At 47.1% G+C, this 23035-nt stretch overlaps 2 protein-coding genes across 2 annotated transcripts; both read right to left on the bottom strand.

The window, feature by feature from the left end:
• Positions 1-74: 74 nt before the first annotated feature.
• Positions 75-13216, bottom strand: vapa (VAMP (vesicle-associated membrane protein)-associated protein A). Its single transcript, XM_018745119.2, has 6 exons — positions 13006-13216; positions 5987-6139; positions 5194-5297; positions 4305-4385; positions 1996-2175; positions 75-1259 (listed from the first exon to the last, which is right to left on the bottom strand). Exons 1-6 carry the CDS (start codon positions 13061-13063, stop codon positions 1098-1100), a joined length of 738 nt encoding a protein of 245 aa, XP_018600635.1. The 5' UTR covers positions 13064-13216; the 3' UTR covers positions 75-1097.
• Positions 13217-15654: 2438 nt separating this feature from the next.
• Positions 15655-23035, bottom strand: rab31 (RAB31, member RAS oncogene family). Its single transcript, XM_018745120.2, has 7 exons — positions 22839-23035; positions 21997-22076; positions 20736-20817; positions 18991-19062; positions 18159-18265; positions 17419-17528; positions 15655-17141 (listed from the first exon to the last, which is right to left on the bottom strand). The coding sequence occupies exons 1-7, from the start codon at positions 22872-22874 to the stop codon at positions 17044-17046; spliced, it is 585 nt and encodes a 194-aa protein (XP_018600636.1). The 5' UTR covers positions 22875-23035; the 3' UTR covers positions 15655-17043.

The raw sequence follows: 23035 nt of genomic DNA, 5'->3' as shown, positions 1-23035 counted from the left end.
TATAGTCAATAAAGAGGTTTGTTCATTATTATTATAAACAGACCTCAACTTTTACATCAAATTACTACGAACTGCAGACCTGTGCAAAGATGTATTTTAATGGAAAAATGACGACCGTCCTTTCAGCACACAGTCACATAACCACACTGAACGGTACATCATTTATTTTTAATGAAAGAGGTGAATTCATATCAGAAGGGTCATAAACACACAACCACCTGTGGGGTGGAACATGTCCAATGTCAAAATGTGCTGAAGAGTCAAAATAAGAAAAGTGAAGAAGAGAGGAGGAAGCAAAGCGTGCGCTCGCAGGGGGACTTGAAACGGTCAATAACGGTCAATACAACGTTACACACTTTTCTTTATTACCGTCATCCGTGTTAAATAGCACTGGAATACGACTGGAAGAATGGAGACGCCGATTTCAGTCAACATTTGCCTCATGAAGAAGATATAATTTGTGGCAAGTAAAAAGAATAATGACAACAATATTAATAATTGCACTCGTGTCGGCACTGGAAGGAGCAGACATCTGAGATGCGAGGGGATTTGGACACCCACCCCCCCCTCGAGGACGATGTTCCTCGAGAAAGTGGACCGTTACTAACTGGACAAACAGATTTCGTGTGAAAGAGGTGATGCGGCAGCAGGTAGCAAAGTCTTTTTTTTTTTTTTTTCTTTCTTGTTGGTACTTTTTCCTTTTCTTACGAGGATTAAAACAATATTTAGAGACATTTAACATTCCATTCAACTCCTATTAAAACGAGAGAGGAGGAAAGGAGAACAATGCGCTCGTTTACTCATTCCCATCAAGGCTTCCGTCTGCTACCCTGAACCTCATCCTATTCACCTGCGAATTCCCGAAATCGCCCATGACCCCCCCCCACCCCCTTCCCAAAGAAGGTCTCTTCTGCACGTGTGCTAACTGTGAGATTTTTAGAAGGCAAGACCTGTTTAATGACACTGTACACAAACGTGTTCACTGTGGGCCGCACTACCAATGATGTGGCAGGTCAACAACGACACTTTTTTCTTGCTTTTTGTTTTGTTTTCCGGGCCTTAAAAAAAAAAGAGGCAGGTGGGCATGCGCTCTCCGTCTACAAGATGAACTTCCCTAGGAAGAATCCAATGAAAATGGCGGCGATGACGACGAGCAGGGAAGGGAGGGAGCTCGAGCCGTGCTCCCTAGCCATCAGGGCCCCCGTGTTTGATGACATGAAGTCTGAGCGGGGCGCCTTCCTCATCCTCACTCCATCGTCCTGAGAGGGCGACACAGGGGACAGGTGACACACGAGGGAAACAAAAGCTCCACACGATCTCTGATGAGCGACAGGATGTGCTCCGACTGCCAGCAACAGGAGACCGCCAAAGTGAACGATCCTGGTCCAGGATCCAAACACACTAAGAGCGCGACAGGAAGCACCGGATAGACACACTGATAATTGAACGCTGCTTCGCTCAGCCCTGCCTTGCGTTTAAGCGCTGGTGCAACAGTTGTTTGTTTACATCACATCCACTGCTGCGGTCGTAAAACACAAAGACCGACCTGAGATTTCGAAGGAGGCCAAATCACTGGTCACCAAGTTTAGAAACGTGGGAGAGGCTGAGACGCTTTACCCTATTGAGTGGACCTGCCAGCTGACACCAGCACCTCACTGCTGTAACACTGGACCCCGACTAAACACTGCTGCTGGCGGAGAGATGTTCTGCCCCCGTTTCCCCCAGTCAACTGGACAAGAAGTAGATTTCAAAGACAGCCTGAGCGGCGCCCTCTCCTTCGAGACCTTCTCTTCTCATATTCTCGTCTCGCTGTATTCACAGCTGGGCATTCGTTGGAACAATCTAGTTTGAACAGGAACCGCAGGGCGACCGATCCCCTTTCGTGTCCTTATGGTGTCGTTTACTAACGTGACCTGACCTACGGTCTGCCGCGTGTGCCGCAATGCTCTGGACGCGGCGAGCCGGGGAGAGTCGAGTCGAGTCTCGGACACACACCTTGAGCTGCCGGTTCTCGTCAGCCAGCTTGCTGACCTCGCACTGCAGTCGCTTGCACTCCTCCATGAGTTTCTTGAGCTCGGTGTCGTCCAGGGACAGGCTGCTGGGCTTGGGTGCCGACGGGCCATCTACCCTGGACGAGTTGAGCACGGGAGCAGACTTGCTCGCGTCAACGTCGTTCTGCCAACATCGAAGGAGAAGTCGCTTTGAAATGACAGCCACGCTTCAGTGAGACTTTCGAACAAAAATAACTTCAGTAAATAAACACAGCCACACACGCAAACACACATACGCAAAAAACTCACGAGGGAACGTCCATGGAGCTGGACTCTTTCCCTCAGGTAGCTTCACCTTTCCAAGCTGAATATGAGCAGGAATAGTGGAATGGGAGGGGGGACCAGGACCCTGCAGTCTAGACAAGAGGCCTGGAACGGCTCCAACTGGAGCGCGATCCGAAAGCCTGCAGTGGAACTAGCAAAGATCATCCCACACCTCTCCATCAGGTCTCTCTTTCCATGAGGACTTGCAGTACGAGAACTTCCTTCTGGAAACACCTGTTGCGGCCATGTTTCCCTGGGACACAAACTTTCCTCACTAATGAAGAGAAGATTTGACGCCGCTGTCCGCAAAATCACACTTTACGAAGGAAGCAAATGTTCTGACCAACGGGGAGCAAACAGGAGAAACTGCTCCGCTATGTGACCCTGCCCCAAGTGCTGTGATCCTGTCTCCGTTGTGCCATCTCACCAGGTTCCGAAGATCAAGCGCCAAGTCGGAGGCAGCAATGGACACGTCGGGCCAATGGGAGCCCAGGTCGGTTGTGGAGACTCAATGCAGAACCATGTCCACGTGCAGAAGTGTTCCATCACAGCCAGCTGAATATTGAATATATGTTGAATTTTCATCTGTATGAGGGGATTTGTACCGAATGCTAAATAAATGGTGCGCGCGCGCACACACACGGAGTGCAAAAAAGGACCTGTTGAAAGCCAGTTTCCGCTCTGCGTTCAACCCATTTATTTGCCTTAAGCGGTCCATTCAGCGGCAGGTCTGGGGTTCAAATCCTGCTTGGGGTCCCTTGCGGCGGACTGGCATCCCATCCAGGGTGTGTCCCTCCTTCTCTAGCCTTGCGCCCCGAGTTGCCGGGTTAGGCTCCAGTTCACCGTAACCCCACTCAGAACAAGCGGTCTCAGACAGTGTGTGTGTGTGTGTGTGTGTGTGTGTCCAAGCATCTCATTATTAAGGGCAATTCAGAGTTTCCAGTCCCCCTGAAACATGTCTTTGCACTGTGGGAAGAAACCAGAGCACTCTCAGAAAACACTCAACGTTCTCACACACTAAGTTGGATTCAAACTCGAGTATGAACGTACGGTCTGGGTTCTGCGAGGCACCAGCACTACCCACTGCACTGACAAAGCGGGCGGAGCGAAAACCAGAACACACATCAAGCACCTGACTTTAATGACGCTTTATGCTTGTGGCCAGAGGAACACCACATAGCCACAGGGACACAGGTGCGTGGACGCTCCCAACAAAAGGACGGGACAAGATGAAGACGACAACTGGAGTGAAATCTGTTCACTAAGGTACACTGATTTACACCGATTTACAGTGATTTCTGCTTTTCCTACAAGCGCTTTACAAACACAATAGAGGCACCATTAGAGCGCTTCTCATTGGTACCCGTCGCCAACCTGCCTTTCGCGAGAGTCCAGCAAAGAGAGATTTGGCCGAGATCCGATTACGCTGAGCAATCGATAAACAATCGGCTTTTTGTCAGAGAAAAGCTGTGCTGCTCTTGCTCAACTCTCACTCAAACTTCTCTTATCCTTAAGCAATAAAATGCTGATGTAGAAATGAATCGCTGCAGCTTGTGTTCAGATGGGTGGGACGGGTGGGTTGGACACGTATTTGTCTGCAACACCTTTTCACTGATGTGGGAGGAGAGGGGAGGAAGAAAAAAAAAAAAAAAAAAAAAAAAAAAAAACCACCAGCAGGTAAATGATTAACCGAAAGGATTTGCTCTGGAACCTCTCAGAAAAATGCCGGAAAACTCAAACATTCAAAAAGTGTCCCTGATGTTTACCTTAAAGGTCACGTGATAAAGCGCCTTTTTTGAAGTGTGTTCAAAGTGTCAACTTTATTTACCCCAAAGAGACTGAGTGGAAGCAGCCAGTGGCCCCACCACATTCCTGCGGGCCTGACTTCGGAAAGTGTGACGCCGCCCCTCCGGAGCCCCCGAAGCGCAGCGCTGGGGCTCTCGCTCATCCCACCGAGGCTGCGTACAGGCGGCGGGGGAACCTACTCACCACTTTATCGTTTTCCGAAGGCAGCTCGAAGATGCATCGCAGTTTGGAATCCATGAGGTCATCGGGTTTTGCATCTTTCCACTGCGAGGACCAAGAATGCGTGTTATTGATTTACTGCAAGTGCTTGCATCTGGACACAGAGAGGCCGGCCGCTGCACGAGACGGTTTTTTTGGAATTTATTAATTACTTCCATGCATCCAGACGTCATGCAGTGATAAGATCATCATTTGTCGCATCGATTATTTAAAAGCTCCTTAAAATTTCAACTCGATCAATTTTAACTGCAGGTGCAACTCAGATTTGCTTTCATCGCTCATTGACGTGCCGCTTCCTGGTGACATCGTCTCAAACCGCCGACACGCTACATGTCAGCCGCTGTGCGCTCCAGGCATCTGAAAGCAGCGCAGAAGCAAAACAAGACAAACTTCGCAGAACCTCTACTGCCTCCTGCTGGACAGAGCACTTAACACCAACAGGAGGCGCATCGCATTCTTCCTCTTCCTGCAGGGTGCAACTTCCCAAGTTTTTAGTTCCACCCGAGGCTGTGAACCAGTCACAATCAAATCAAGTGACGTTTTTACTCGCCTCGCTTATTGTCTCCCTCCAGTACTGGGGTCTATCTTACGAAGCCTCTGCAGGCAGATATTAGGAGCTCGTGACCCGGGAACAGAAATTTTCAAACATCGATGTGAAACATTAACGCAGAACTAGTAACGTCACCTGGAGCTCACCAGTGATCATACAGGCAACACTGAGCAGGATGCAGCGCATCGCAATCATGTCAAGTGAACACACGTACAGGAGGGGGGGGAAGGAGGAAAAAAAAAAAAAAGGAGCAAGAATCCATCCCACACAGTGTTTGAGCAAAGAGAGCAGGAAATGTCTTACCACAGCTTCCATGTCTGAAACACTGGGAGGTGCAAAAATGGTCTGTACCATAAATTTGTGTTTGCTTTTCTCATTGGGATCGTAATCGAATGGCTGCAGCATTACTGTAAAAGAAACAATGTTATAGAATATTGCAAAGTCAGCAGGACATGGCACTGTAAACAACATCCTTTGTTCTTCAAACATCACACACACACAATCACTTCTTCGTATGCCTGACACTGATTTACTCATAAATATGAATTAAATACGCCTGATTCTACAGGGTATACAAGGATAGAAGTAACAAGCTGTATAAGACATACCATAAATACCTGCTCTTTATTCCAGACCTAAAAGCACTACCTTTGCACATTTTACATTTATTTATCAGACACTTTTCTCCAAAGCAACTTCCAACGAACTCTATCTAGTGTTATCAGCCCACACACCTTATTTACTGTGGTGACTTACACTCCTAGATACACTACTTACAATGGCTCACTCATCCATACATCAATGAACACACACTCTCTCTGTCACTCACACACCATGGGTGAAACTGCACAGCATGTCTTTGGAGTGTAGGAGGAAATCAGAGCACCTGGAGGAAGCCCACGCAGACACGCGGAGAACATGCAAACTCCACACAGACTGAGTGGGGATCGAACCCACGTCCTCTCGCACCACCCAGGCGCTGAGACAACAGCGCTACTCACTGTGCCACCCATGACTTAAATCCCACGCGGACTGTCTGTGCAGGCTGAAAACGGGACTGGCCCAGTGAGCCAAAGGGAGCTGCTGGAACTCTTACCTGAGATAGTGACCGTGGCCCCGGGATCGATGACGCCACTGTTTGGCCGTACGCAGTACCTCCGCGGCGCCGTCGTCTTCACTTTGAAACATACTCGTCTGTCTGAAGGGTTTTTCAGCTTAAGGTTTGTGGTAACAACATCTGTGAAAGGTCCTGTGGGTTAGAGGGAGAGCAGTTAGCACTGACACACTCCAAGAGCGAGCGCGCGCACACACACACACACACACACACACACACACACACACACACACATTGAAAATGTCCTCAGCTGTTTAATGACTGCTGCACTTCTCTACAAGACAAGACCGAGGACAGGCTGCGGTAAACTCTAGTAGTGCACCAAGGTCTGCGCCGAGATGAAGCCCCCCTCCTACACACCTGCTCAGGTCACAAGTGAAACTACCTCTCCTTGTGGTGTGTGGATGGTACCATAGGAGACAAAAATAAAGGAATTCATTGTTACTGAGTCGCCTTCTCAGCGCCCAACAATCTGTCAATGGAAACAGACTTTGGGAACGTGGGATGCTACCCCATCTGCTCAGCCCACACCGGGCAACCGAACGGTCACCTGCCCAGCCGTTGCAGCTTGATAAAACATCTGAACAGAGGTGACTTTCGCTGCTTTGCAGCTTTTGGACCACACAGCAACGCCATCGCTCTAATGCGAGCTTTTCCTATGGGCAGCCCCCACATCCTCACATAACATTCCCAAAATACCCTCCTTGGACTACATCTGAAATGGAAGGAAACACGTGGGCTGTTTCAGCAGGCGGATCTGCTGCTTTGTCCGTTTCCAGGCCCAACGTGTCCACTGCGCAACGTGTTCTTTGATGGTTGCGTCTGCAGAGGAAACACGGGGAGCGGCTGTACCGCTGCCAAGTCGCAAACCCGTTCTCCGAAAAAGAGCTCGTTTTTCTCCATCGAGCACCTAAGAGTTGGGCGTGAGGCTCCTCACCCGTTCAGGCCACGTGTCGAAAGACCTGCTGGAATTGCTGGCTCCAGGCCATTCAGCACAAACAAGAGAAACGGGAAAAAATTCTCATTCCAGGGCCTTGCCTGATAAAACCGGTCCTGGTAAAACCGATAAGGACAAAAGAGCTGCTTTAGTAACAGTCGGTCATCGTCTTTATGTCCATCTTAGCAAAGCCCATCCATAAACTCACATCCACTGTTTGGGGGGGGGGGGGGTGGGGTGTCTAAACAGACGTATGTTTCCAAGGGAAACATGATTGCTCACACATGCACGGCACTGCTAGAAACGGACATGAAACACACTGCACTACATCCGATGACACTCTGGTCGGAAGCCCTGGTTTCACCCTCACGTGACGAAAGACCCCAAACGGAGTGAGGAGGAGGCCCTGCGGTACCCCGACCATCAATTCTACCTGGATGTAAGATGGCCTGAACTTTACCTGCACTTGAGCACCACTACCTGACACCTGTCACTCTTGCCTTCAGTAGTACGTACAGATTTTCCTTTCAGCACCTGACAAGTGGCCCGATTGTCACTCGGGCAGAAATTCAGCTTCTTCAGTTTGTGTGCCAACGCACTCACGCAGGGCATTTCGAACTTCATTCCTTCCATGTTCCCGAAACTATGCATGAGACTGCAAAACCAGATTTACCCACCACCAGTCGACTGAGCAAAGAACGAGAGGTGTGTGTGTGTGTGGGGGGGGGATGGAGGAAGTGTGATGGCCTGGTTAAGATTCTTTGGCTCAGTATTTAGCTCAACATCAGCTCAGCTCACATCTCACAAGAGGCCCAGAGAAGCTTCCTCTGTCTACATTTCTTCAGGCTCGGTGTGAACCAAGCATCACCTGGGTCCACATCTGTGCTCCTCCTGACCAAACCTTCCAAACACAGCTACTTTTCCCCCATCCTTCCTTAGCGTACAAGGTTGCACATCAACCACTGTGACAAAACCTTTTAACGGAAAGGGGAGAAGGGTCACTGGTCCAATGCTCCTCTTTTCACATGGCAAGTAAGCTTGCGGAGCATCTCGCACGGAACCGGCGTCACGTCTCTCAACTGCTTGACAACTTCGTACCGAATAAGCATTTTACACCGCAGGCTGTGCAAGCAGGTTTCCGCCCACTGGAATCACAGAACGGTGCAGCAATGAAATAAATAATCAATTTCGCAGTAAAATCCTTGCGGCACACAGTGCATTGAGCAGCGACTCCAACTGTGGCTAGAAGATCCACACCTGAACCAAAGGCTCAATTTCTTTGCTTTTTCAAATGGCTTGAAACACTTTTTAAAGGCTCTCAAATTCCTGGCAGGATTTACAGAGAAAATCCACAACGAGGATGAGAACGAGGGGAACACATCGCAACACTTTAACGTGTATCTGTGCTCTTCCACAGCTACACTCTGGGACTTTGCCACTATCAAACGCTGAAGAGCTGAACATGGACTTCGAGATGAGATGAAATTCTGATCTGTGGTGCAACACATGGAACAAAACACAGCCGTGCTGTTCTTGAAGCTCACGCAGCTGAACGTATTCATAGCCAGACGCGATATCAGCTCCCGCACTGGGATAGGTGGCCATTCGCACACTGACCTCGCGATCGTGACACTCCGACCTCTTGGCAGTACGCGAGGCTCTGGTGACACTTGTTCGTTTGTCATTCGGGAGACACTTTGAGCGAGACGTCACCTGCATGTTTGCTAACTGTGTACCGTGAGCCATCTACGCAGCAGAACGGCGTCAGAATTGCGGTTCGGGGACTGGACCACCTCACAGCGTCCGGGCAATGGATGTAGTTCAGAATCCAGCTCAGCCTTGTATGAATAATGTTAATAACGTGAATTTACATGAATAATCTGTGAAATTAGAGGGATAAACACTAAAAAGCCCTGTTACACAATGCAGAATTTACACGTTTATCTCCTTATGGTTCATATAATTCAGTACAAGGGGACAAACGACAAAGTGGACTTACGACGGGGCAGTCAGAATGGACGAGGACCACCTGTCACTGCTAACATTGTCAACAATTTACATGTATTTATTTAGCAGATGCTTTTCTCCAATGAACTCTATGTAGTCTTACCAGCCCACACACCTTATTCACCGTGGTGCCTTACACTGCTAGGTACACTACTTACACTGGCTCACTCATCCATACATCAGTGAAACACTCTTTCTGTGTCACTCACACACTAATCTATCTGAAAAGCATGTCTCCGGACTGCGGGAGGAAATCAGAGCACCCAGAGGAAACCCACACAAACACGGGGAGAACATGCAAACTCCACAGAGACTGAGCAGGGATCGAACCCATGTCCTCTCGCACTGTGAGACAGCAGCGCTACTCGCTGTAGCGTCGAGCCGCCCAAACGGATGACTTTTGGCTCTGAGTCTGAACACAGTGGTTTGCAAACTCTGAAGCCTTCATAGGTATGATGGTCCCATCGTGGACTCCCCCCCGACAGAACTTCCTGCTCTTCATCTCCTTACCCTCTTCCTCTCATCATTCCCCCTCCATGATACTTTGAGCAGCAAATATTCTGCACTTATTTCACACTGTCAGAAACATTTACGTTACTTCATGCATCTGACGCTTTTCTCCAAAGCAACTTGTAACATTAATCTACCTACAATTCTTTGCCCATTTATACTGCTGGGTAATTTTACTGGAGTAATTTATGCTAAGTACCTTGCTCAAGGCTACTAGAGCTAGGGATTCGAACCTGCAACCTTCGGGTCCAAAGCAGCAGCACTAACCACTACGCTACCAGCTACCCCTTCTGTGTTTTCATGAAGTTAGAATTCAAAACACACAACCCGTTTCAACCCAACGCCCATAGAAGGTGTGTGGCACCAACAAACCCGACCATCACACAGTCACATCCCCAACTCATCTGGAAACGCGCAAGATCTGAAGTAGCTTCGTGAAGCTGGAGCCGTAACCCTACCGTGTTTTTGAAACCAGTGACACACGACAGAAAGTGTGAAATCTGTACGTTACCCTGTAGAGGTACATGAGGAACAGGAGTTCTAAAGACCAAAGAGCTCGTTCCTTCATGAAGCGACACGCCTCTTGCCCCCACGCACTACTGTCCTATTCACATCACACCTTCGCCAACACTCTGTCTTCGGAAAACTTAGTAGCTCCGTTTGCTCTGTTTGACATCAGTAACCTGGACGAGGGAAAAGGGCGTCACCATCAGCGTGATCTCACACTAGGGAACAAGGGAGAGCCCTCGAATTCCCAGCTCTACCCTCCATGTGTGAACGAGGAGCACGGCGAGGAGCACGGCGAGGAGCACGGCGAGGAGCACGGCCTCGCCTTCCAGCCACAAAACAAAAGGCGGAGGACAGTCGAGGAAGGGCCTCCTGCTGGTACATGGAACAAAGAGTGTGTGGGAGGAGTGTGAACTGTTAAGTGGCCATAGTCCCATTAAGCAGCACAGGAACAGTAAGTCAAACAACAGTGCAACCCACAAAGCAAACACACACGCACAAAAACATCACTGTAAGGACGCAGAAAGATGACGGCTGAACATGACACTTGGGGACATTCAATACGAGGTCATCAGCTTCCAGATGTCCGACGGCAGCTTCCTGTCAAGACACTCAAACACCTTTACTGTACCTTCAACGAACCTGCGCCGAGTGTTTTTCTTTATCTTCCATAAAAGGTTTCAAGTGCGCGATCTGAACACAAGTTCTGCTTCGGCGTCCTCGTCTGACCCCAGAATACCTCAACGCAGGTGCTGGCGAAGGAGAGCAATAGAAAGAGCTGCACGTTCCGCCTCTGACGACAAACAGCCAAATGACACCCCGGTAAAACCACGGGCTCGACTGTCGGGTCACTTTCCCACGGTCCCGCCGTACGCTGTCCTGGAAGCAAGGAGCATGGAGACGGGAAACACCCTGGATGGGACAGCGGGCCACACACACACACACACACACACACACTCAGTCATACACAGTACGGGCAATTCGCCTGCAACATGGCTTTGGACTGTGGAAGGAAACCAGAGCAAACGCACATGAGCACAGGGAGAACATGCAAGCTCCGTGCAGAACCAGCGCTTCGCGCTGCACCGTCGCACTACACTCAGGAAACACAGTTTTCTTCAACTATAAACCCAAACCTGACACACACTTGTGACAAAAAGTGTTTATTCTGCTGATTCGACAGCCCTGCATCACGACTCGAGAGCTCCGGGTGTAACTTTTGTCGTACCTTCGAGGACACCCTTCCGGCTTCATCACGTTACCTAACGGTTATTTGAAAGACCCCCGTTAAAGCTGTACCCGGGGGGGGGGGGCATTTCTTCAGCCCCGGCAAAGGGCAATTTAACACGGGCCGTTTCCACGGAGACTCAAGCCGTCAGGTCCCGAGGAACAAACAACCCAACGGCTCTTGGCTCTTCCTGGCAGCTAAATATTTACACCTCCCTCGTCTTTTCTAGCCGCTGCTCCCGTGACCATGAGATAAACTCAAGTCCAGAGTCTGAGCGCGCGGCGCACATCGGTGCCGGACACGACGCAGCACGCGGTGCCGCGCTGCCGGTACACACCGTTGGCGGTGCGGCCCGGTAAACCCAAGCGCCGGAGAAGTACAGGTGCTAAGAGGGTACGCTGAGGACTTCGTGAGGTACAACTGGCGTGCGGTGAGCTGTGGGGGTTAGGCCGGGAGGGGGGGTTCGGGGTATCGGTAAGCGTAGAAGCGCCGGGTGAAATACGGGCCTCGAGAAACTTAGTCCGCCTGCCCTGGTCGGGAATCCGTGGACGCGACCTCATCGGGTTTCCGTCCTCGCCGCACAGACTGTGGCCCCAGCGCAAAAAGTAACATATTTACTTGCAAACAAAAGAGGGAACAGGTGTCATGTCAGGGGTTTCATTACGCTTTGTTTCTATGGACACGACCTCCAGACTCAGGAAAGTCTCTCTCACTCACTCACACACACACACTTCAGCACACAACCATGTTCCCTTTATTACTTTTTGATGACAGGATCAGGAACTCAAGCCTCACCTGAGTGTAAACCAGTCTGGATACTCTGCCTCAACCCTGTCACCTGCCCGTATCCTACGTCCACTTTTACCTGCTGCTGCTGCTCACTCGTCTGCCTCCGAGTTTCTTTCTCTGCAACACAAACTGCTCTTTTTTTTTTAACCGTGTTTTTAAGGCTCCTTACAAGTGAACGAGGTACATTCTCTTGCACCTTCTTCCTTCCCAAAACCCATTTGCATTTCTCACAAACTCGCCCATCGCATCGAGTCCAGCAGCAGCACCGACCGACCGACCGACGGACGGACGGACCGACCGCTGGACACGCGACGCTACTCAACTGAGTTACTTCTTTACTTTTACTACGATCGATCCCAGTAAGTTATTGAACCACCACCACCACTACTACTACTACTACTAGTGCTAGGGCTGCCACCAGGCAGGAATCCTGCGCAAAAGGGCAAAGGCTGAATAAATCGGTCCTACAGTATTTTCCGCTTTTAATAATCGGAGACATCATCATTATGATCCGACTTTCTCTCTAATCCCTAAGCAGCTGCCCCACAAAGTGCTAAAGCGCACAGTTTGGCCCCAGTCGGTGTCCCACAGCGGCCGAGCCGAGTGTCACTACTGGCGGCGCCCAGACCCAGAGGCTAAGCTAGGCTACGTCGAGCGAAGCTAAGCTAAGCTAGGCTAGGCTAAACTAAGCTAACTAGAGCTGCTGGCCGACTAACGCTGCAGGGCCAGCGAGCACACCTGACGCACGACCGGCTCAACCCCGACCTTCCGGCCGTACGGCCCGGGGTACGGGCCCGAGGGTATGCCCAGCGAAAGGCTCGCCTTGGTGGACTGCAGCTCACTCGAGCCCGAGGCTCTGCCGCGGCCCACCCTTCCTCGCTCCCTTGGCTTTCGCAAAATGGCGGCGGCGGCAGAGCCCAAGTCACCCGGCGGAGGGAGTGTGGGCAAATCGCTCCCGGTCCGCGGCGTCCCAGCAGCGCACGGCACGCCGACGGCTACGGCGCTTCTTCTTCTTCTTCTTACCTTTAAATTTGAGGTCGTTCGCCGGCTCGAGAATGAGGACCTGCTCCAGTTTGGACATTTTCGCCGCTCTATAGTGTCGGTGCTGACGGTGCCAAGGTGCCGCTGCGAACGTAAAAAAAGCAGGAGCAGCACTGAGTCACGGAGCGTCGCGCAGGAGCGCGCCACGGTTACAAACACGGGGACGCGCCGCGGCCAAGCGCGTCCACGAGAAGGATCTTTAGCGGAGGGCACGCGACACTCGCGCGACATACAAAAAAAAAAAAAAAAAAAAAACTACGTAACACACAATAGGGAAAGAAAAAACGTCTGAAAGTTTTTTTTTTTTTTTTAAATTAAGTTTGGAAATGTTATCGATGCACAGAGTTAGAGTAACAATCCAGCGAATATTTAGAACACACGACTCATTTCAGTCAATCAATCAATGTTCTTGACTAAATTCGTTCCTGCGATTTTGAGGAACAAAATGACGGCGGACAATAACTTATTGAATAAATAAATGGTGATAAATAAACGATGCAGCGGTTCGCTGTGGAAAATCCAGAAATCCTATCATGGAATGATAATGTAATTCTAACTCAATCCGGTGTTTTCGCATGAAAGTCGTGAGTTTTAACGGAAACTTAACTTGAATTTGAAAGAAGCTCTTACTTACCTGTAAAGCTGCCGTATAAAGGGGGTGCGCGTCCCTTGCGCCCGCCTCTATTTTACATTCGTTTCCGAGTTGAAAAGCTCGTTTATCTTCTGTTTGTTCTGTTTTGTCACATATTCTATTTACCCCCGACGACATTGGGTAAAATCGCAGTAAGTAGCTGCACAGCGAAAGCATGAGTTGAGCGAATAAATGTAAATGGTCATTTGCAGAGTAAATGAGACCCTCCCGGTGACACTTCGTGCCGTATTTTATTTATTTTACAAAATACTAGGAATAAATGCAGTAACACGAGGGGCTCCGATAGTTACTGCGCGCGAGCGTCCTCACAAAGCATGTTAAAAAAGTGACGACAAATAATCGATCCTCATTTTTAGTCGTAGTACAGTACATTACACACTTTTATTAGTGTTGCCCGAACGGAATATACTGTCTGTATTATAACAGCGTGCTGCTCCTGAACCCGTTACGCAATTACCGGCCACGAGGCGTCGCTAACGGCTTAATTACAGGCGCACAATACAGTGCAGCGTGCGGTAGGGTATCACCGTGTCGCTTTCTTAGTTATACCCCTCGATTCAGCCAAAGTAACGTTTATATTTACATTTATTCATTTAGCAGACGCTTTTCTCCAAAGCGACGTACATCTCAGCGAAAATACATCAATATATTCATGTGATTCTTAAGTAAACCTGGTTTGTTACTTTCCACTGTTGATGCATCGATGTTCATCAATCGAGTAGGTGCATAAAACCGTCGCAGGATAGATGAATCCTGATAACCTTCCTACAATTTACTTTTTTTATGAGGTACACAAACATTTACATACAATACAGGAGTCTGGGGATGATCATAAAGTTACGGTGCATGAACATTTACACTATACATGAGCTGGAGAGATCTTGGGTGAAATGGGTCTGAAAAAGATGAGTTTTCAGACCCTTCTTGAATGTAGACAGAGTTTCAGCAGTTCTGAGTGAGAGGGGAAGGCCGTTCCACCACAACGGAGCCAGAACCGAGAACCTCCGAGCTTTACTTTTCGTACGCGGGACCACCAAGCGAGCAGAAGTAGACGAGCAAAGGGGTCTGGCTGGGGTGTAGCAATCAAGTCTTGTAGATAGCCGGGAGCAGTTCTATTGATACATTTGTAGATAATAACCAGGGTCTTTAATTTGATCCGGGCAGCTATAGGAAGCCACTGCAGAGAAATGAGTAGAGGAGATATGTGGGAGCGCTTTGGCAAGTCAACACAACTCATGCAGGAGCATTTTGTAGAAGCTGTAGAGGTTTGATGGCAGTAGCGGGAAGGCCACACAGGAGAGAGTTGCAGTATCCAGACGGGATGTCACCATGGCCTGGACAAGTAGTTGGGCAGGGTCAGTTGTGGGGTAAGGACGGATCTACAGGTCCGGGTTGTGGCTTCGATGTGCTGAGAGAAAGACAGACTCGAGTCAATCATCACTCCCAGACTCTTAGCCGAGGAGGTCGGCAAAATGAGTGAGTTGTCCAGTTTGATCGATAGCTCGTGACAGGAGGACAGGCCAGCTGGGAGGTAAAGAATCTGAGGATGAGTTGGAGGTGGTGATCAGACATCCATGCAGAGATGTCCGACAGACAGGCAGCAATGCACGCAGAAATGTCTAAAGCTCCAGGTGGAAAGGAGATGAAGAGCTGGGTATCATCAGCATAGCAGTGGTATTTGAATCCATGGGACGCGATGACCGGGCCGAGGGAGGAGGTGTAGATCGAGAAGAGCAGAGGACCCAGTACCGAGCCCTGCAGGACACCAGTTGAGAGAGGCAGAGGAGAAGAACAGGAGCCCCGCCAGACCACTTCACAGGATCTGTCAGATAGGTAGCACTCAAACCATCTTAGTGCCACTCCTTTGATCCCAAGCTGACTACGAGAGGACAGTGGAATCTGTTGGTTGACAGTGTCGAATGCTGCAGAATGTTTAAAAGTTCACATCATTTATAATCAGCACACACACGTGAGGCAAATTAACAATTTATTGAATTTAAAATTCTCATTAGTTGCAGAACTGAGATTAAAGAAAGTGGACACAGGGAGAACAGAGAGGAGCCAGAGCACAAGGATATGAATAGTTTATTAACATATAGGTTAATGAAGAGGTTAACCTGGTCTGCACTGATTACAAAAATGTTTATGATTAATGTGAGTCTATCTCAGATATAAATTTCACACAATCTTTGCATGAGCTACCTGTATGTTTTCTTGTTAAACTACACACAACAATTTGTGGCTCATTCTCCTAAATGAAAGAATTAAAGTAACACAAAGCAACAAGAGTCTTTTAAAAATGACATAATTTCAGTGTTGTCACGCAGTGATATCACATAATCAGAGGAATTTTCAAAAAAACAAAAAGTGTTTAAATTGCAAGATGAGTAAAATTCCCATTGTATTTGGCATAAGTCATGCAAATAATGTGGCATTTCAGGCATGTTCACTTTATTTGCTTGAAACTAATGTTTAAATTCAAAACACATAGACAAAGGAAATACTGGAAATGTAATGGAGATCCCATGACTTATCAGGCCATGTAGACAGAGGAGTATATGACAATCCGGGAAGCGGATCGATAATTAAAAGGAATGGGTAACAGTGAAAACTCGAGAGCGGTTTTCGGCGAGCGAGGCTACCAGTGCGACGCTGTGGAGAAACAGCAGGGGATGGAGCTGCATGGCTGTTCAGTCCAGCACAGCTCTCACCTCAGCGGAGGTCCAATGAACATGTTGCCCCCAGTGTTTCTGGAGCAACAGCAGGAATCCCAGGTGCAGGTCCTGCCTTCACCTGCCCCCCCCCCCATAAAAGCCAAATGTCTCAGCGTATGATTATTAATTGGCTGATCTATAACTGCCTTGGCTTCGAAGCTGTTGTACGTCTCCCTGCTTTCATCATAGCTCAGCATCGGAGCTGCTAACGGCAGCACACCATGTACCACGGTACATGGACGATCCATCAGCTAAAAATGAGTTGTGTCCCATCAAGCAAACATGAGAATCCTGGGCATTCAATAGTTTTAAATAAAGATGATTTTTTTTTTCTACAGCTCAGACCTTGTACCCGATCCTTCTGAATACTTACAGCAACTGCTAATTCCACTGACTGGTTTGCAGGGTCATTTTTACACTGAGACTAAAAACAACCATGGGGATGGAGCAAGAGGTACCTTACTAGAAGACTGCAATCATTTAAGTGGGGCACCTTCTTGGTCATCCCCATAACCCTCCTGAAACCACAGCTGCTCCACTAAGGATTTCTTTGCAGTCAAGAGCTGAGACATCCTTGCAGATCTTGTTAAAGGCTGACATGTGAAGGCCTGGACACAACCATGGGTGTAAAAGCCCTCCCTCATGTTCCTCTCACTAGCAGCAACGCTTGTAGGCTGGAGGTGGCTGCCGGGTAAGTTTAAAGGACTCGTTGCTCTCTACATCTTGGGGGTCCAATGGCGGAATCTGCCGACCTGAAATAAAGCTCAGAATGTAGATGTTTTTGCATAGCACAGAAAACATTGGTGCTGCTAATGTATACATTTTACTGAATAACATAATAATGTATGAGGCACTTCACATTTCTGCGGCATCTCAAGCATAATGCAACTTGCAATAAAATCCAATTCATACATTGAAGCACCACGATTCAATTCCAGCTTTTATTCATGACAGAAAGGAAATCTCTTTGACTGCGGGGAGGAGCCGTCAGCCTCCTGGTCCAAAAAGGGTGAAACGAGAAATACTCACTGATTTTCTGAAAAAGCTCCTCGACATTGACAGCATTCCTAGCACTGGTTTCAATGAAAATAGCAGCAATGGACTCTGCAAATTCCTTTGCTTCTTTCATAGGAACTTCCCTGTAAGCAGAACTGGGCATTAGGACAAAATAGATGGACCCAGAAAACTTCCATCTGCAGGGATGGAACCTTTTAAAAGGGCCGACACGAAAATAGCCACTTAACATGATATTTTACCTTAGCGGCAGCTGAAGCAACTCTATGATCACCGGGAATAAGAGTAAACATTTTTAAATCCACCTGAAGTATTCTGATCTAGACAATCTGATCAGCATAGCACGGCGGTGCCTTGCAGCTCTGAGGCTGTGAATTCGGAATGTAGGTTTGAATCCAGATCAGTCTGTGTGGTGTTTATCTGTTGCTCTATGTGCTCTGGTTTCCTCCCAGATTGCTAAGGTTTGGTTCAGATGAACTGGTGATTCTGAATTTCCCTTTGTGTGTGTGTTAGAATGAACGAGTGTGTCTGTGTCCCCTTCCTCAGATCATACACACTCCACCACAAAGCCCAGATAGATGCTGAACTGCTAGCCATCCAGCGGTGCCGTTCCCGAAAGCCCAGAGCATCACAGGATTGACAGAACATGTGAACTGGTAGCAGAGACCAAAGGAGCTGAAGATGATCCTTTTCAACGTGCCACTGGTGTCATTGTGTCTGCCCTTCAGAGATGGGTGCCGAGAGGGAAGGGCTACCTGATGTCTCCCAGGTCATTTTTGTTTCCCGCTATGGCCACTACAATGTCCTCAGGACCATGCTCTTTTAGCTCCTTTACCCATTTCTTCAGAGTCTGAAAGGAGTCCTATGAAACAGGAGATTGCAAATCATTTTCCATACTTTCAGTCTCTGTTCACTTAATGTTATTTATCTGTGATTATGAACGAATCCATATTTACATCTGTTTTCTTTGAAAGAGTTACATGTGATTTGAACAGTTTGCGTCTATTGAACTCATATGTTCTCTACAATTCAGCTTATTTGGTTGAAATCTATATATCTGCATCATCAATCATTTGACTACAGAACAAAATAAATATGTAATTGTAAAGGCTGAAATAAGGACGTTGGAAAAAGCAGTCCAACTAAATACAAAGTGATTTATTATATAATAATTATATCAAAATTAAAGAAGAAACAAAGAGATGGCAGAAAAGGTATTTTTTTACAATCCCTACAGCTGTACAAAATCATTTATTAAAATGGACTTACAAGCTCAGATCTGCTCCCTTTCCTGCCCTCTTTATAGAACCTGCTATATTTGCCCTGGACTTTGCAATACCCTCGTTTTCTGTCCCAGTTTTACTGTATTAGGTCAGTTACTCATTTGATCTAACATATACAGTAATACTGCTTCAGATGCCTAGTAAATGTAGAAACAGTGACAGTCTGAAGTTGTTGCAAGATACCGTATGTTAATTGAGGACTAAAATACAGTGAACCAAGGCCTACTTCACTTAATAACCTGATTCAGAAAATACATTAATGCTTGAAGCATATGTCACTGGTTTAAACTGTCATTTTATTTACCAGTTTTGTGATGTCATAGACGATGACAGCGGCTGCCGACCCTCGGTAGTACATTGGAGCCAAAGAATGAAACTTAAAAAAAAAAACAAGAGTAAATCAATTTAGACTAGAATCACAACCCAATTATTTTCAATAGTTTATTACAATGTACCTGTATGTAAGTACGTCTCGCTCTTACATGACACACAAATACTAAGCACAGAATTGGAAAACCACTTCACATGTGGCAAACGTTTTGTGAATTAAAAAGGCCCATGCAATCGTTTCTTGTTTCTTTCATTTTTCTATATACACACAAACTGTACTTGTTAGTATGTGGAACTGTATTTTCTATGAGATGTATGTCGCTTTGGTGAAAAGCATCTGCTTAATGAACAAATGTAAATGTAGTAGTAGTGTGCATTCACAATTATGCAAGAGCAGTTGTACACATTGCATAAACCTAAAAGTACTGACAGGAAATGTTGCAAGTTGTGAAGAGGATCAGTGCAACAATACAGTACATCCAGAATGCAAGACATGGTGTGCTATGGTTTTTAGGAGAGAAAAAAACACTTCTGCCTTCTGAGTAACAGTGGGTTGCAGGGCAGCGTTTACTTTATGGTTAAAAATCTGTCCTAGTCAGCAAACTGCTGAACCATTAGGAATGTTCCTGCTATTATTGTGTCTCCGTGAGGTTTGTAAGAACATCCGCTACACCCCAGCCAGACTGCTATGCTCCTCCACGTCTGCCTGCTTGGTGGTCCCACGCAGGAAAGGTAAAGATTGAAGGTTCTGGGTTCTGGCTCCGTTGTGGTGGAACGACCTCCCACTCTCACTCAGAACTGCTGAATCTCTGTCCACATTTAAAAAGTGTCTGAAAACTCACCTCTTCCAGACTCACTTCGCCCATCATCTCTTAAGTTCATGTAAGGTGTAAATGTTCATGCACCATAACTTTAACATCATGCCAGGATAAACCTTTACACAGCTACTCCTGTAAGGTAACGTAAATGTGTATATATTTTTTTAAAAAAAATTTTACTAGGAAGGTGATTAGGAATCATTGATATTCGGATAAAGTTTTATGCAGCTACTCGTGTGATGAACATTGGTTCATATGGTGGAAAGAAACAAACTGCACTTAAGAATCACACGTCTGCATCTAAGTGTCTCTTTCTGCTAATGTAATGAACACTGTATTTTCTATGAGATGTTCGTCGCTTTGGAGAAAAGCGTCTGATAAAAGAAAACGGTACATGTAAAGTTACATAAAAGCAGTTCCTACATCCTCATGGGCTCGCATGAAAGATACAGATTTTAGTTATGAGCCTGCATTCGTGAAACGATGGAAACTAAGCTCTGAGTTTGTGAAAGGAAAATGATGTGTCGTTTACTGTTAAGTCAAGTGCTTGGCTAGAACTTCCCATCCACTATGACTCTGAGTCACAGTCCAATGCAATAAAACACACATCTGACGTACTGAAGATATTCTCAGCAAAGGAAATGCATGATCTCCCTTTCTTTCTTTAAGTCCATGTCATGTAACTTTCCAGCTGTGCCACTGTGTTTATTGGGGGGGCCATGAGCATTGCACAAGGAGCAATACAAGTCTCAGTCGTTACAGAACACTGAACACTAGGACACTGTTATATTGACAAGTGGAAACGTACAAACACAATGATAAGACACACAACTCGTGACAGGTTTTCACATACTGGGACTTAAAAGGTAAACAAAAAACATGGAGAAGAGTCAGTACATACCCGTTCTTGTCCTGCGGTGTCCCATATCAAAAACTTGTGAAGCTCATTTCCACAGGGAACAGTCTTTGTTAAAAAAGATGCGCTGAAGTTTTTCAAGACGGAAACACAAACAGAAAAAGTCAGCTTGAAGGCAACACCGAATAACTACTGTCAGATGCAAGTAAAAGAAAAAATAGAAGTCTTCTGTTGATGTAATGCAATTTTTTTGCATTGTTCTCTGAGATGTATGTCACTTTGGAGAAAAGCGTCTGCTAAATGAATACATGTAAATGTACAGCTAAATAAGGGCTTTGCGTAAAAATACACACATTTTTGACAATTGCTTTTCTCTGACTCTCATTAAACAGCTAGTTGAGGCAAGGTGTTTCTAGGGTTAACTTCACTTACTTGAAATCCTCATTTTAGATCTGACATGGTTCCATGAGTTATCAGAGTGGAATGTAGTGAGAGCACTGTGAACGCTGTACTGCTGTTTCACATTCATGGGTTAAAATTTTGGCTTCTAACAAAAGCATAATCCTTCCATACTCTCCTCAGAAGAGATGAGTAAAGACACTGTATTTGTGCATGTTTTTAAAGTGTATTTTTTATTTGCACCAGTTCCTAGCGCAGTGATTGGAGTGTGACAGCAATCCCAGTAATTCACCCAGAGTAATTTGCATGCCACGACTGGGCTGCAACGCTAATGTCATCAATGGACCTCTTTGTGTCCAACACAAGGCATGTCCTCATGCCAAACGGCCATTTGGGATCTTACTCCGTCCATCTTTCGTTTAATGGCGCTAACTCTTGTGATTTGTACAAAGTAAAAATATGTGTCTTACTTTCTACTGTTACCGAGTGGAAATCTATTCAAAAACACTCAAGCTAACAGAGTCTTCTCTGAGACTGAAAACAAGCTGTGCGTCCCCTACGGCGTGCACTAAAGAGGAAGGTTGTCTCTCCGATGGACCACTAGGCCGCGCGCGTGCGTGCGTGCGTGCGTGCGTGTGTTGGCAGGTGTCAGAATGACAGACAGCCTGTCTCAGCAAGGCTCGGTCGTGTCCGAGGAATGGATGGCAACGGAGTCCTCGGACACGACTGTTTCGTACTGTTCGCAAATCTTCTCCCTTAGTCACAGCAGCCCAACATTCTGCTGCCATCAACGTGACGGAGGACAAAAGGTGCAAGACCCAATTTGCAGACAAAAGAGCAGCAGCAGTGACAGGGACGACTTTACACCAGTGAAATGACACTGTAAAACGCGGAGACTCCTCCTTACCCAATGGTTGGACTTATGTTGTGGTCAAAATGGTCTTGCACAAAACGACACACAATGCTTGACTTCCCAACTCCTGTATCCTGGGAAACACAGCGAAACACAGCATGGCGGTCATTGCACGGGAGCTCACGCGCAACACAAACAAACAAACACAGCGACGTAGTTCTGTACAAGTGTGACAACTTGACGTTAAATTACAGGTGCCTTGATGCACTGCTTCAAAACAAATATTTATGTAATTAATAACAGGAATTAATAATGATGATGAGGATGATGATGATGATGAGCTCGCTTTCATGCCAGTATACACACAATGAAGCAACATATTCGCAGTTTAATTTGTCCTTTTACACCGCTCTCGTCCACCGACACAGAGAGCATCCCGACGCGACGGTGACGTCACCGCCGGTGACGCCCGCAAATATTTACTTGGCACGAGCGCAGCCGAAGCGGAGAGAAGCACAAAAACGCCTCAGCGCTAAAAGCTCAAAAATGACGACGAGGAACGAGGGAAAGGCACCGAGGCGCGCACACACTCACACAGATAAGCAAAACTTCGTTCACACCCTGATGCAGCCAAGTAAACAGACGAACTTGAGGTCAAAAAACCGAAAAGAGTGCCAACTGCCGCGCAGATGATGCCATCCATGGGAAGAAGAGTGTTTACGAACCGAGAGAAAATACATAAATAAATAAATAAAAAGGCTGTAAAACTAAGTATCGGTGCGAGAAACGTTAAGTGTGTTTCGAAAAAAGTTATTTCGGCGCAGACAAAAAAAAAAAAAAAAAAAAAGTGTACGGAGACTTCGTCTTCGCTCTCTTGAACTTTCTTCTCCACTCACCCCAAGAAGACAGACTTTCAGTTCCCTTATGGCCATTTCGTGTCTCTCAGCACTCTGTAAACATCATTTGGCTCCGCTTGTGTTCCGCCCGGACTTTGCCACCATGTTCTTCTGCTTGCATCGACGCTTTCTTCCACTGCGGAGGAAGTCTAGCTGCGGACCAGCCCCATCTGGGCCATCGCCGTTCCCCCTTATAA

Source organism: Scleropages formosus, chromosome 7 (assembly GCF_900964775.1).
Source record: "Scleropages formosus chromosome 7, fSclFor1.1, whole genome shotgun sequence".
NCBI lineage: Eukaryota > Metazoa > Chordata > Actinopteri > Osteoglossiformes > Osteoglossidae > Scleropages > Scleropages formosus.
Note: the sequence above shows the minus strand (reverse complement) of the source record. Positions and strands in the feature narration are given on the sequence as shown.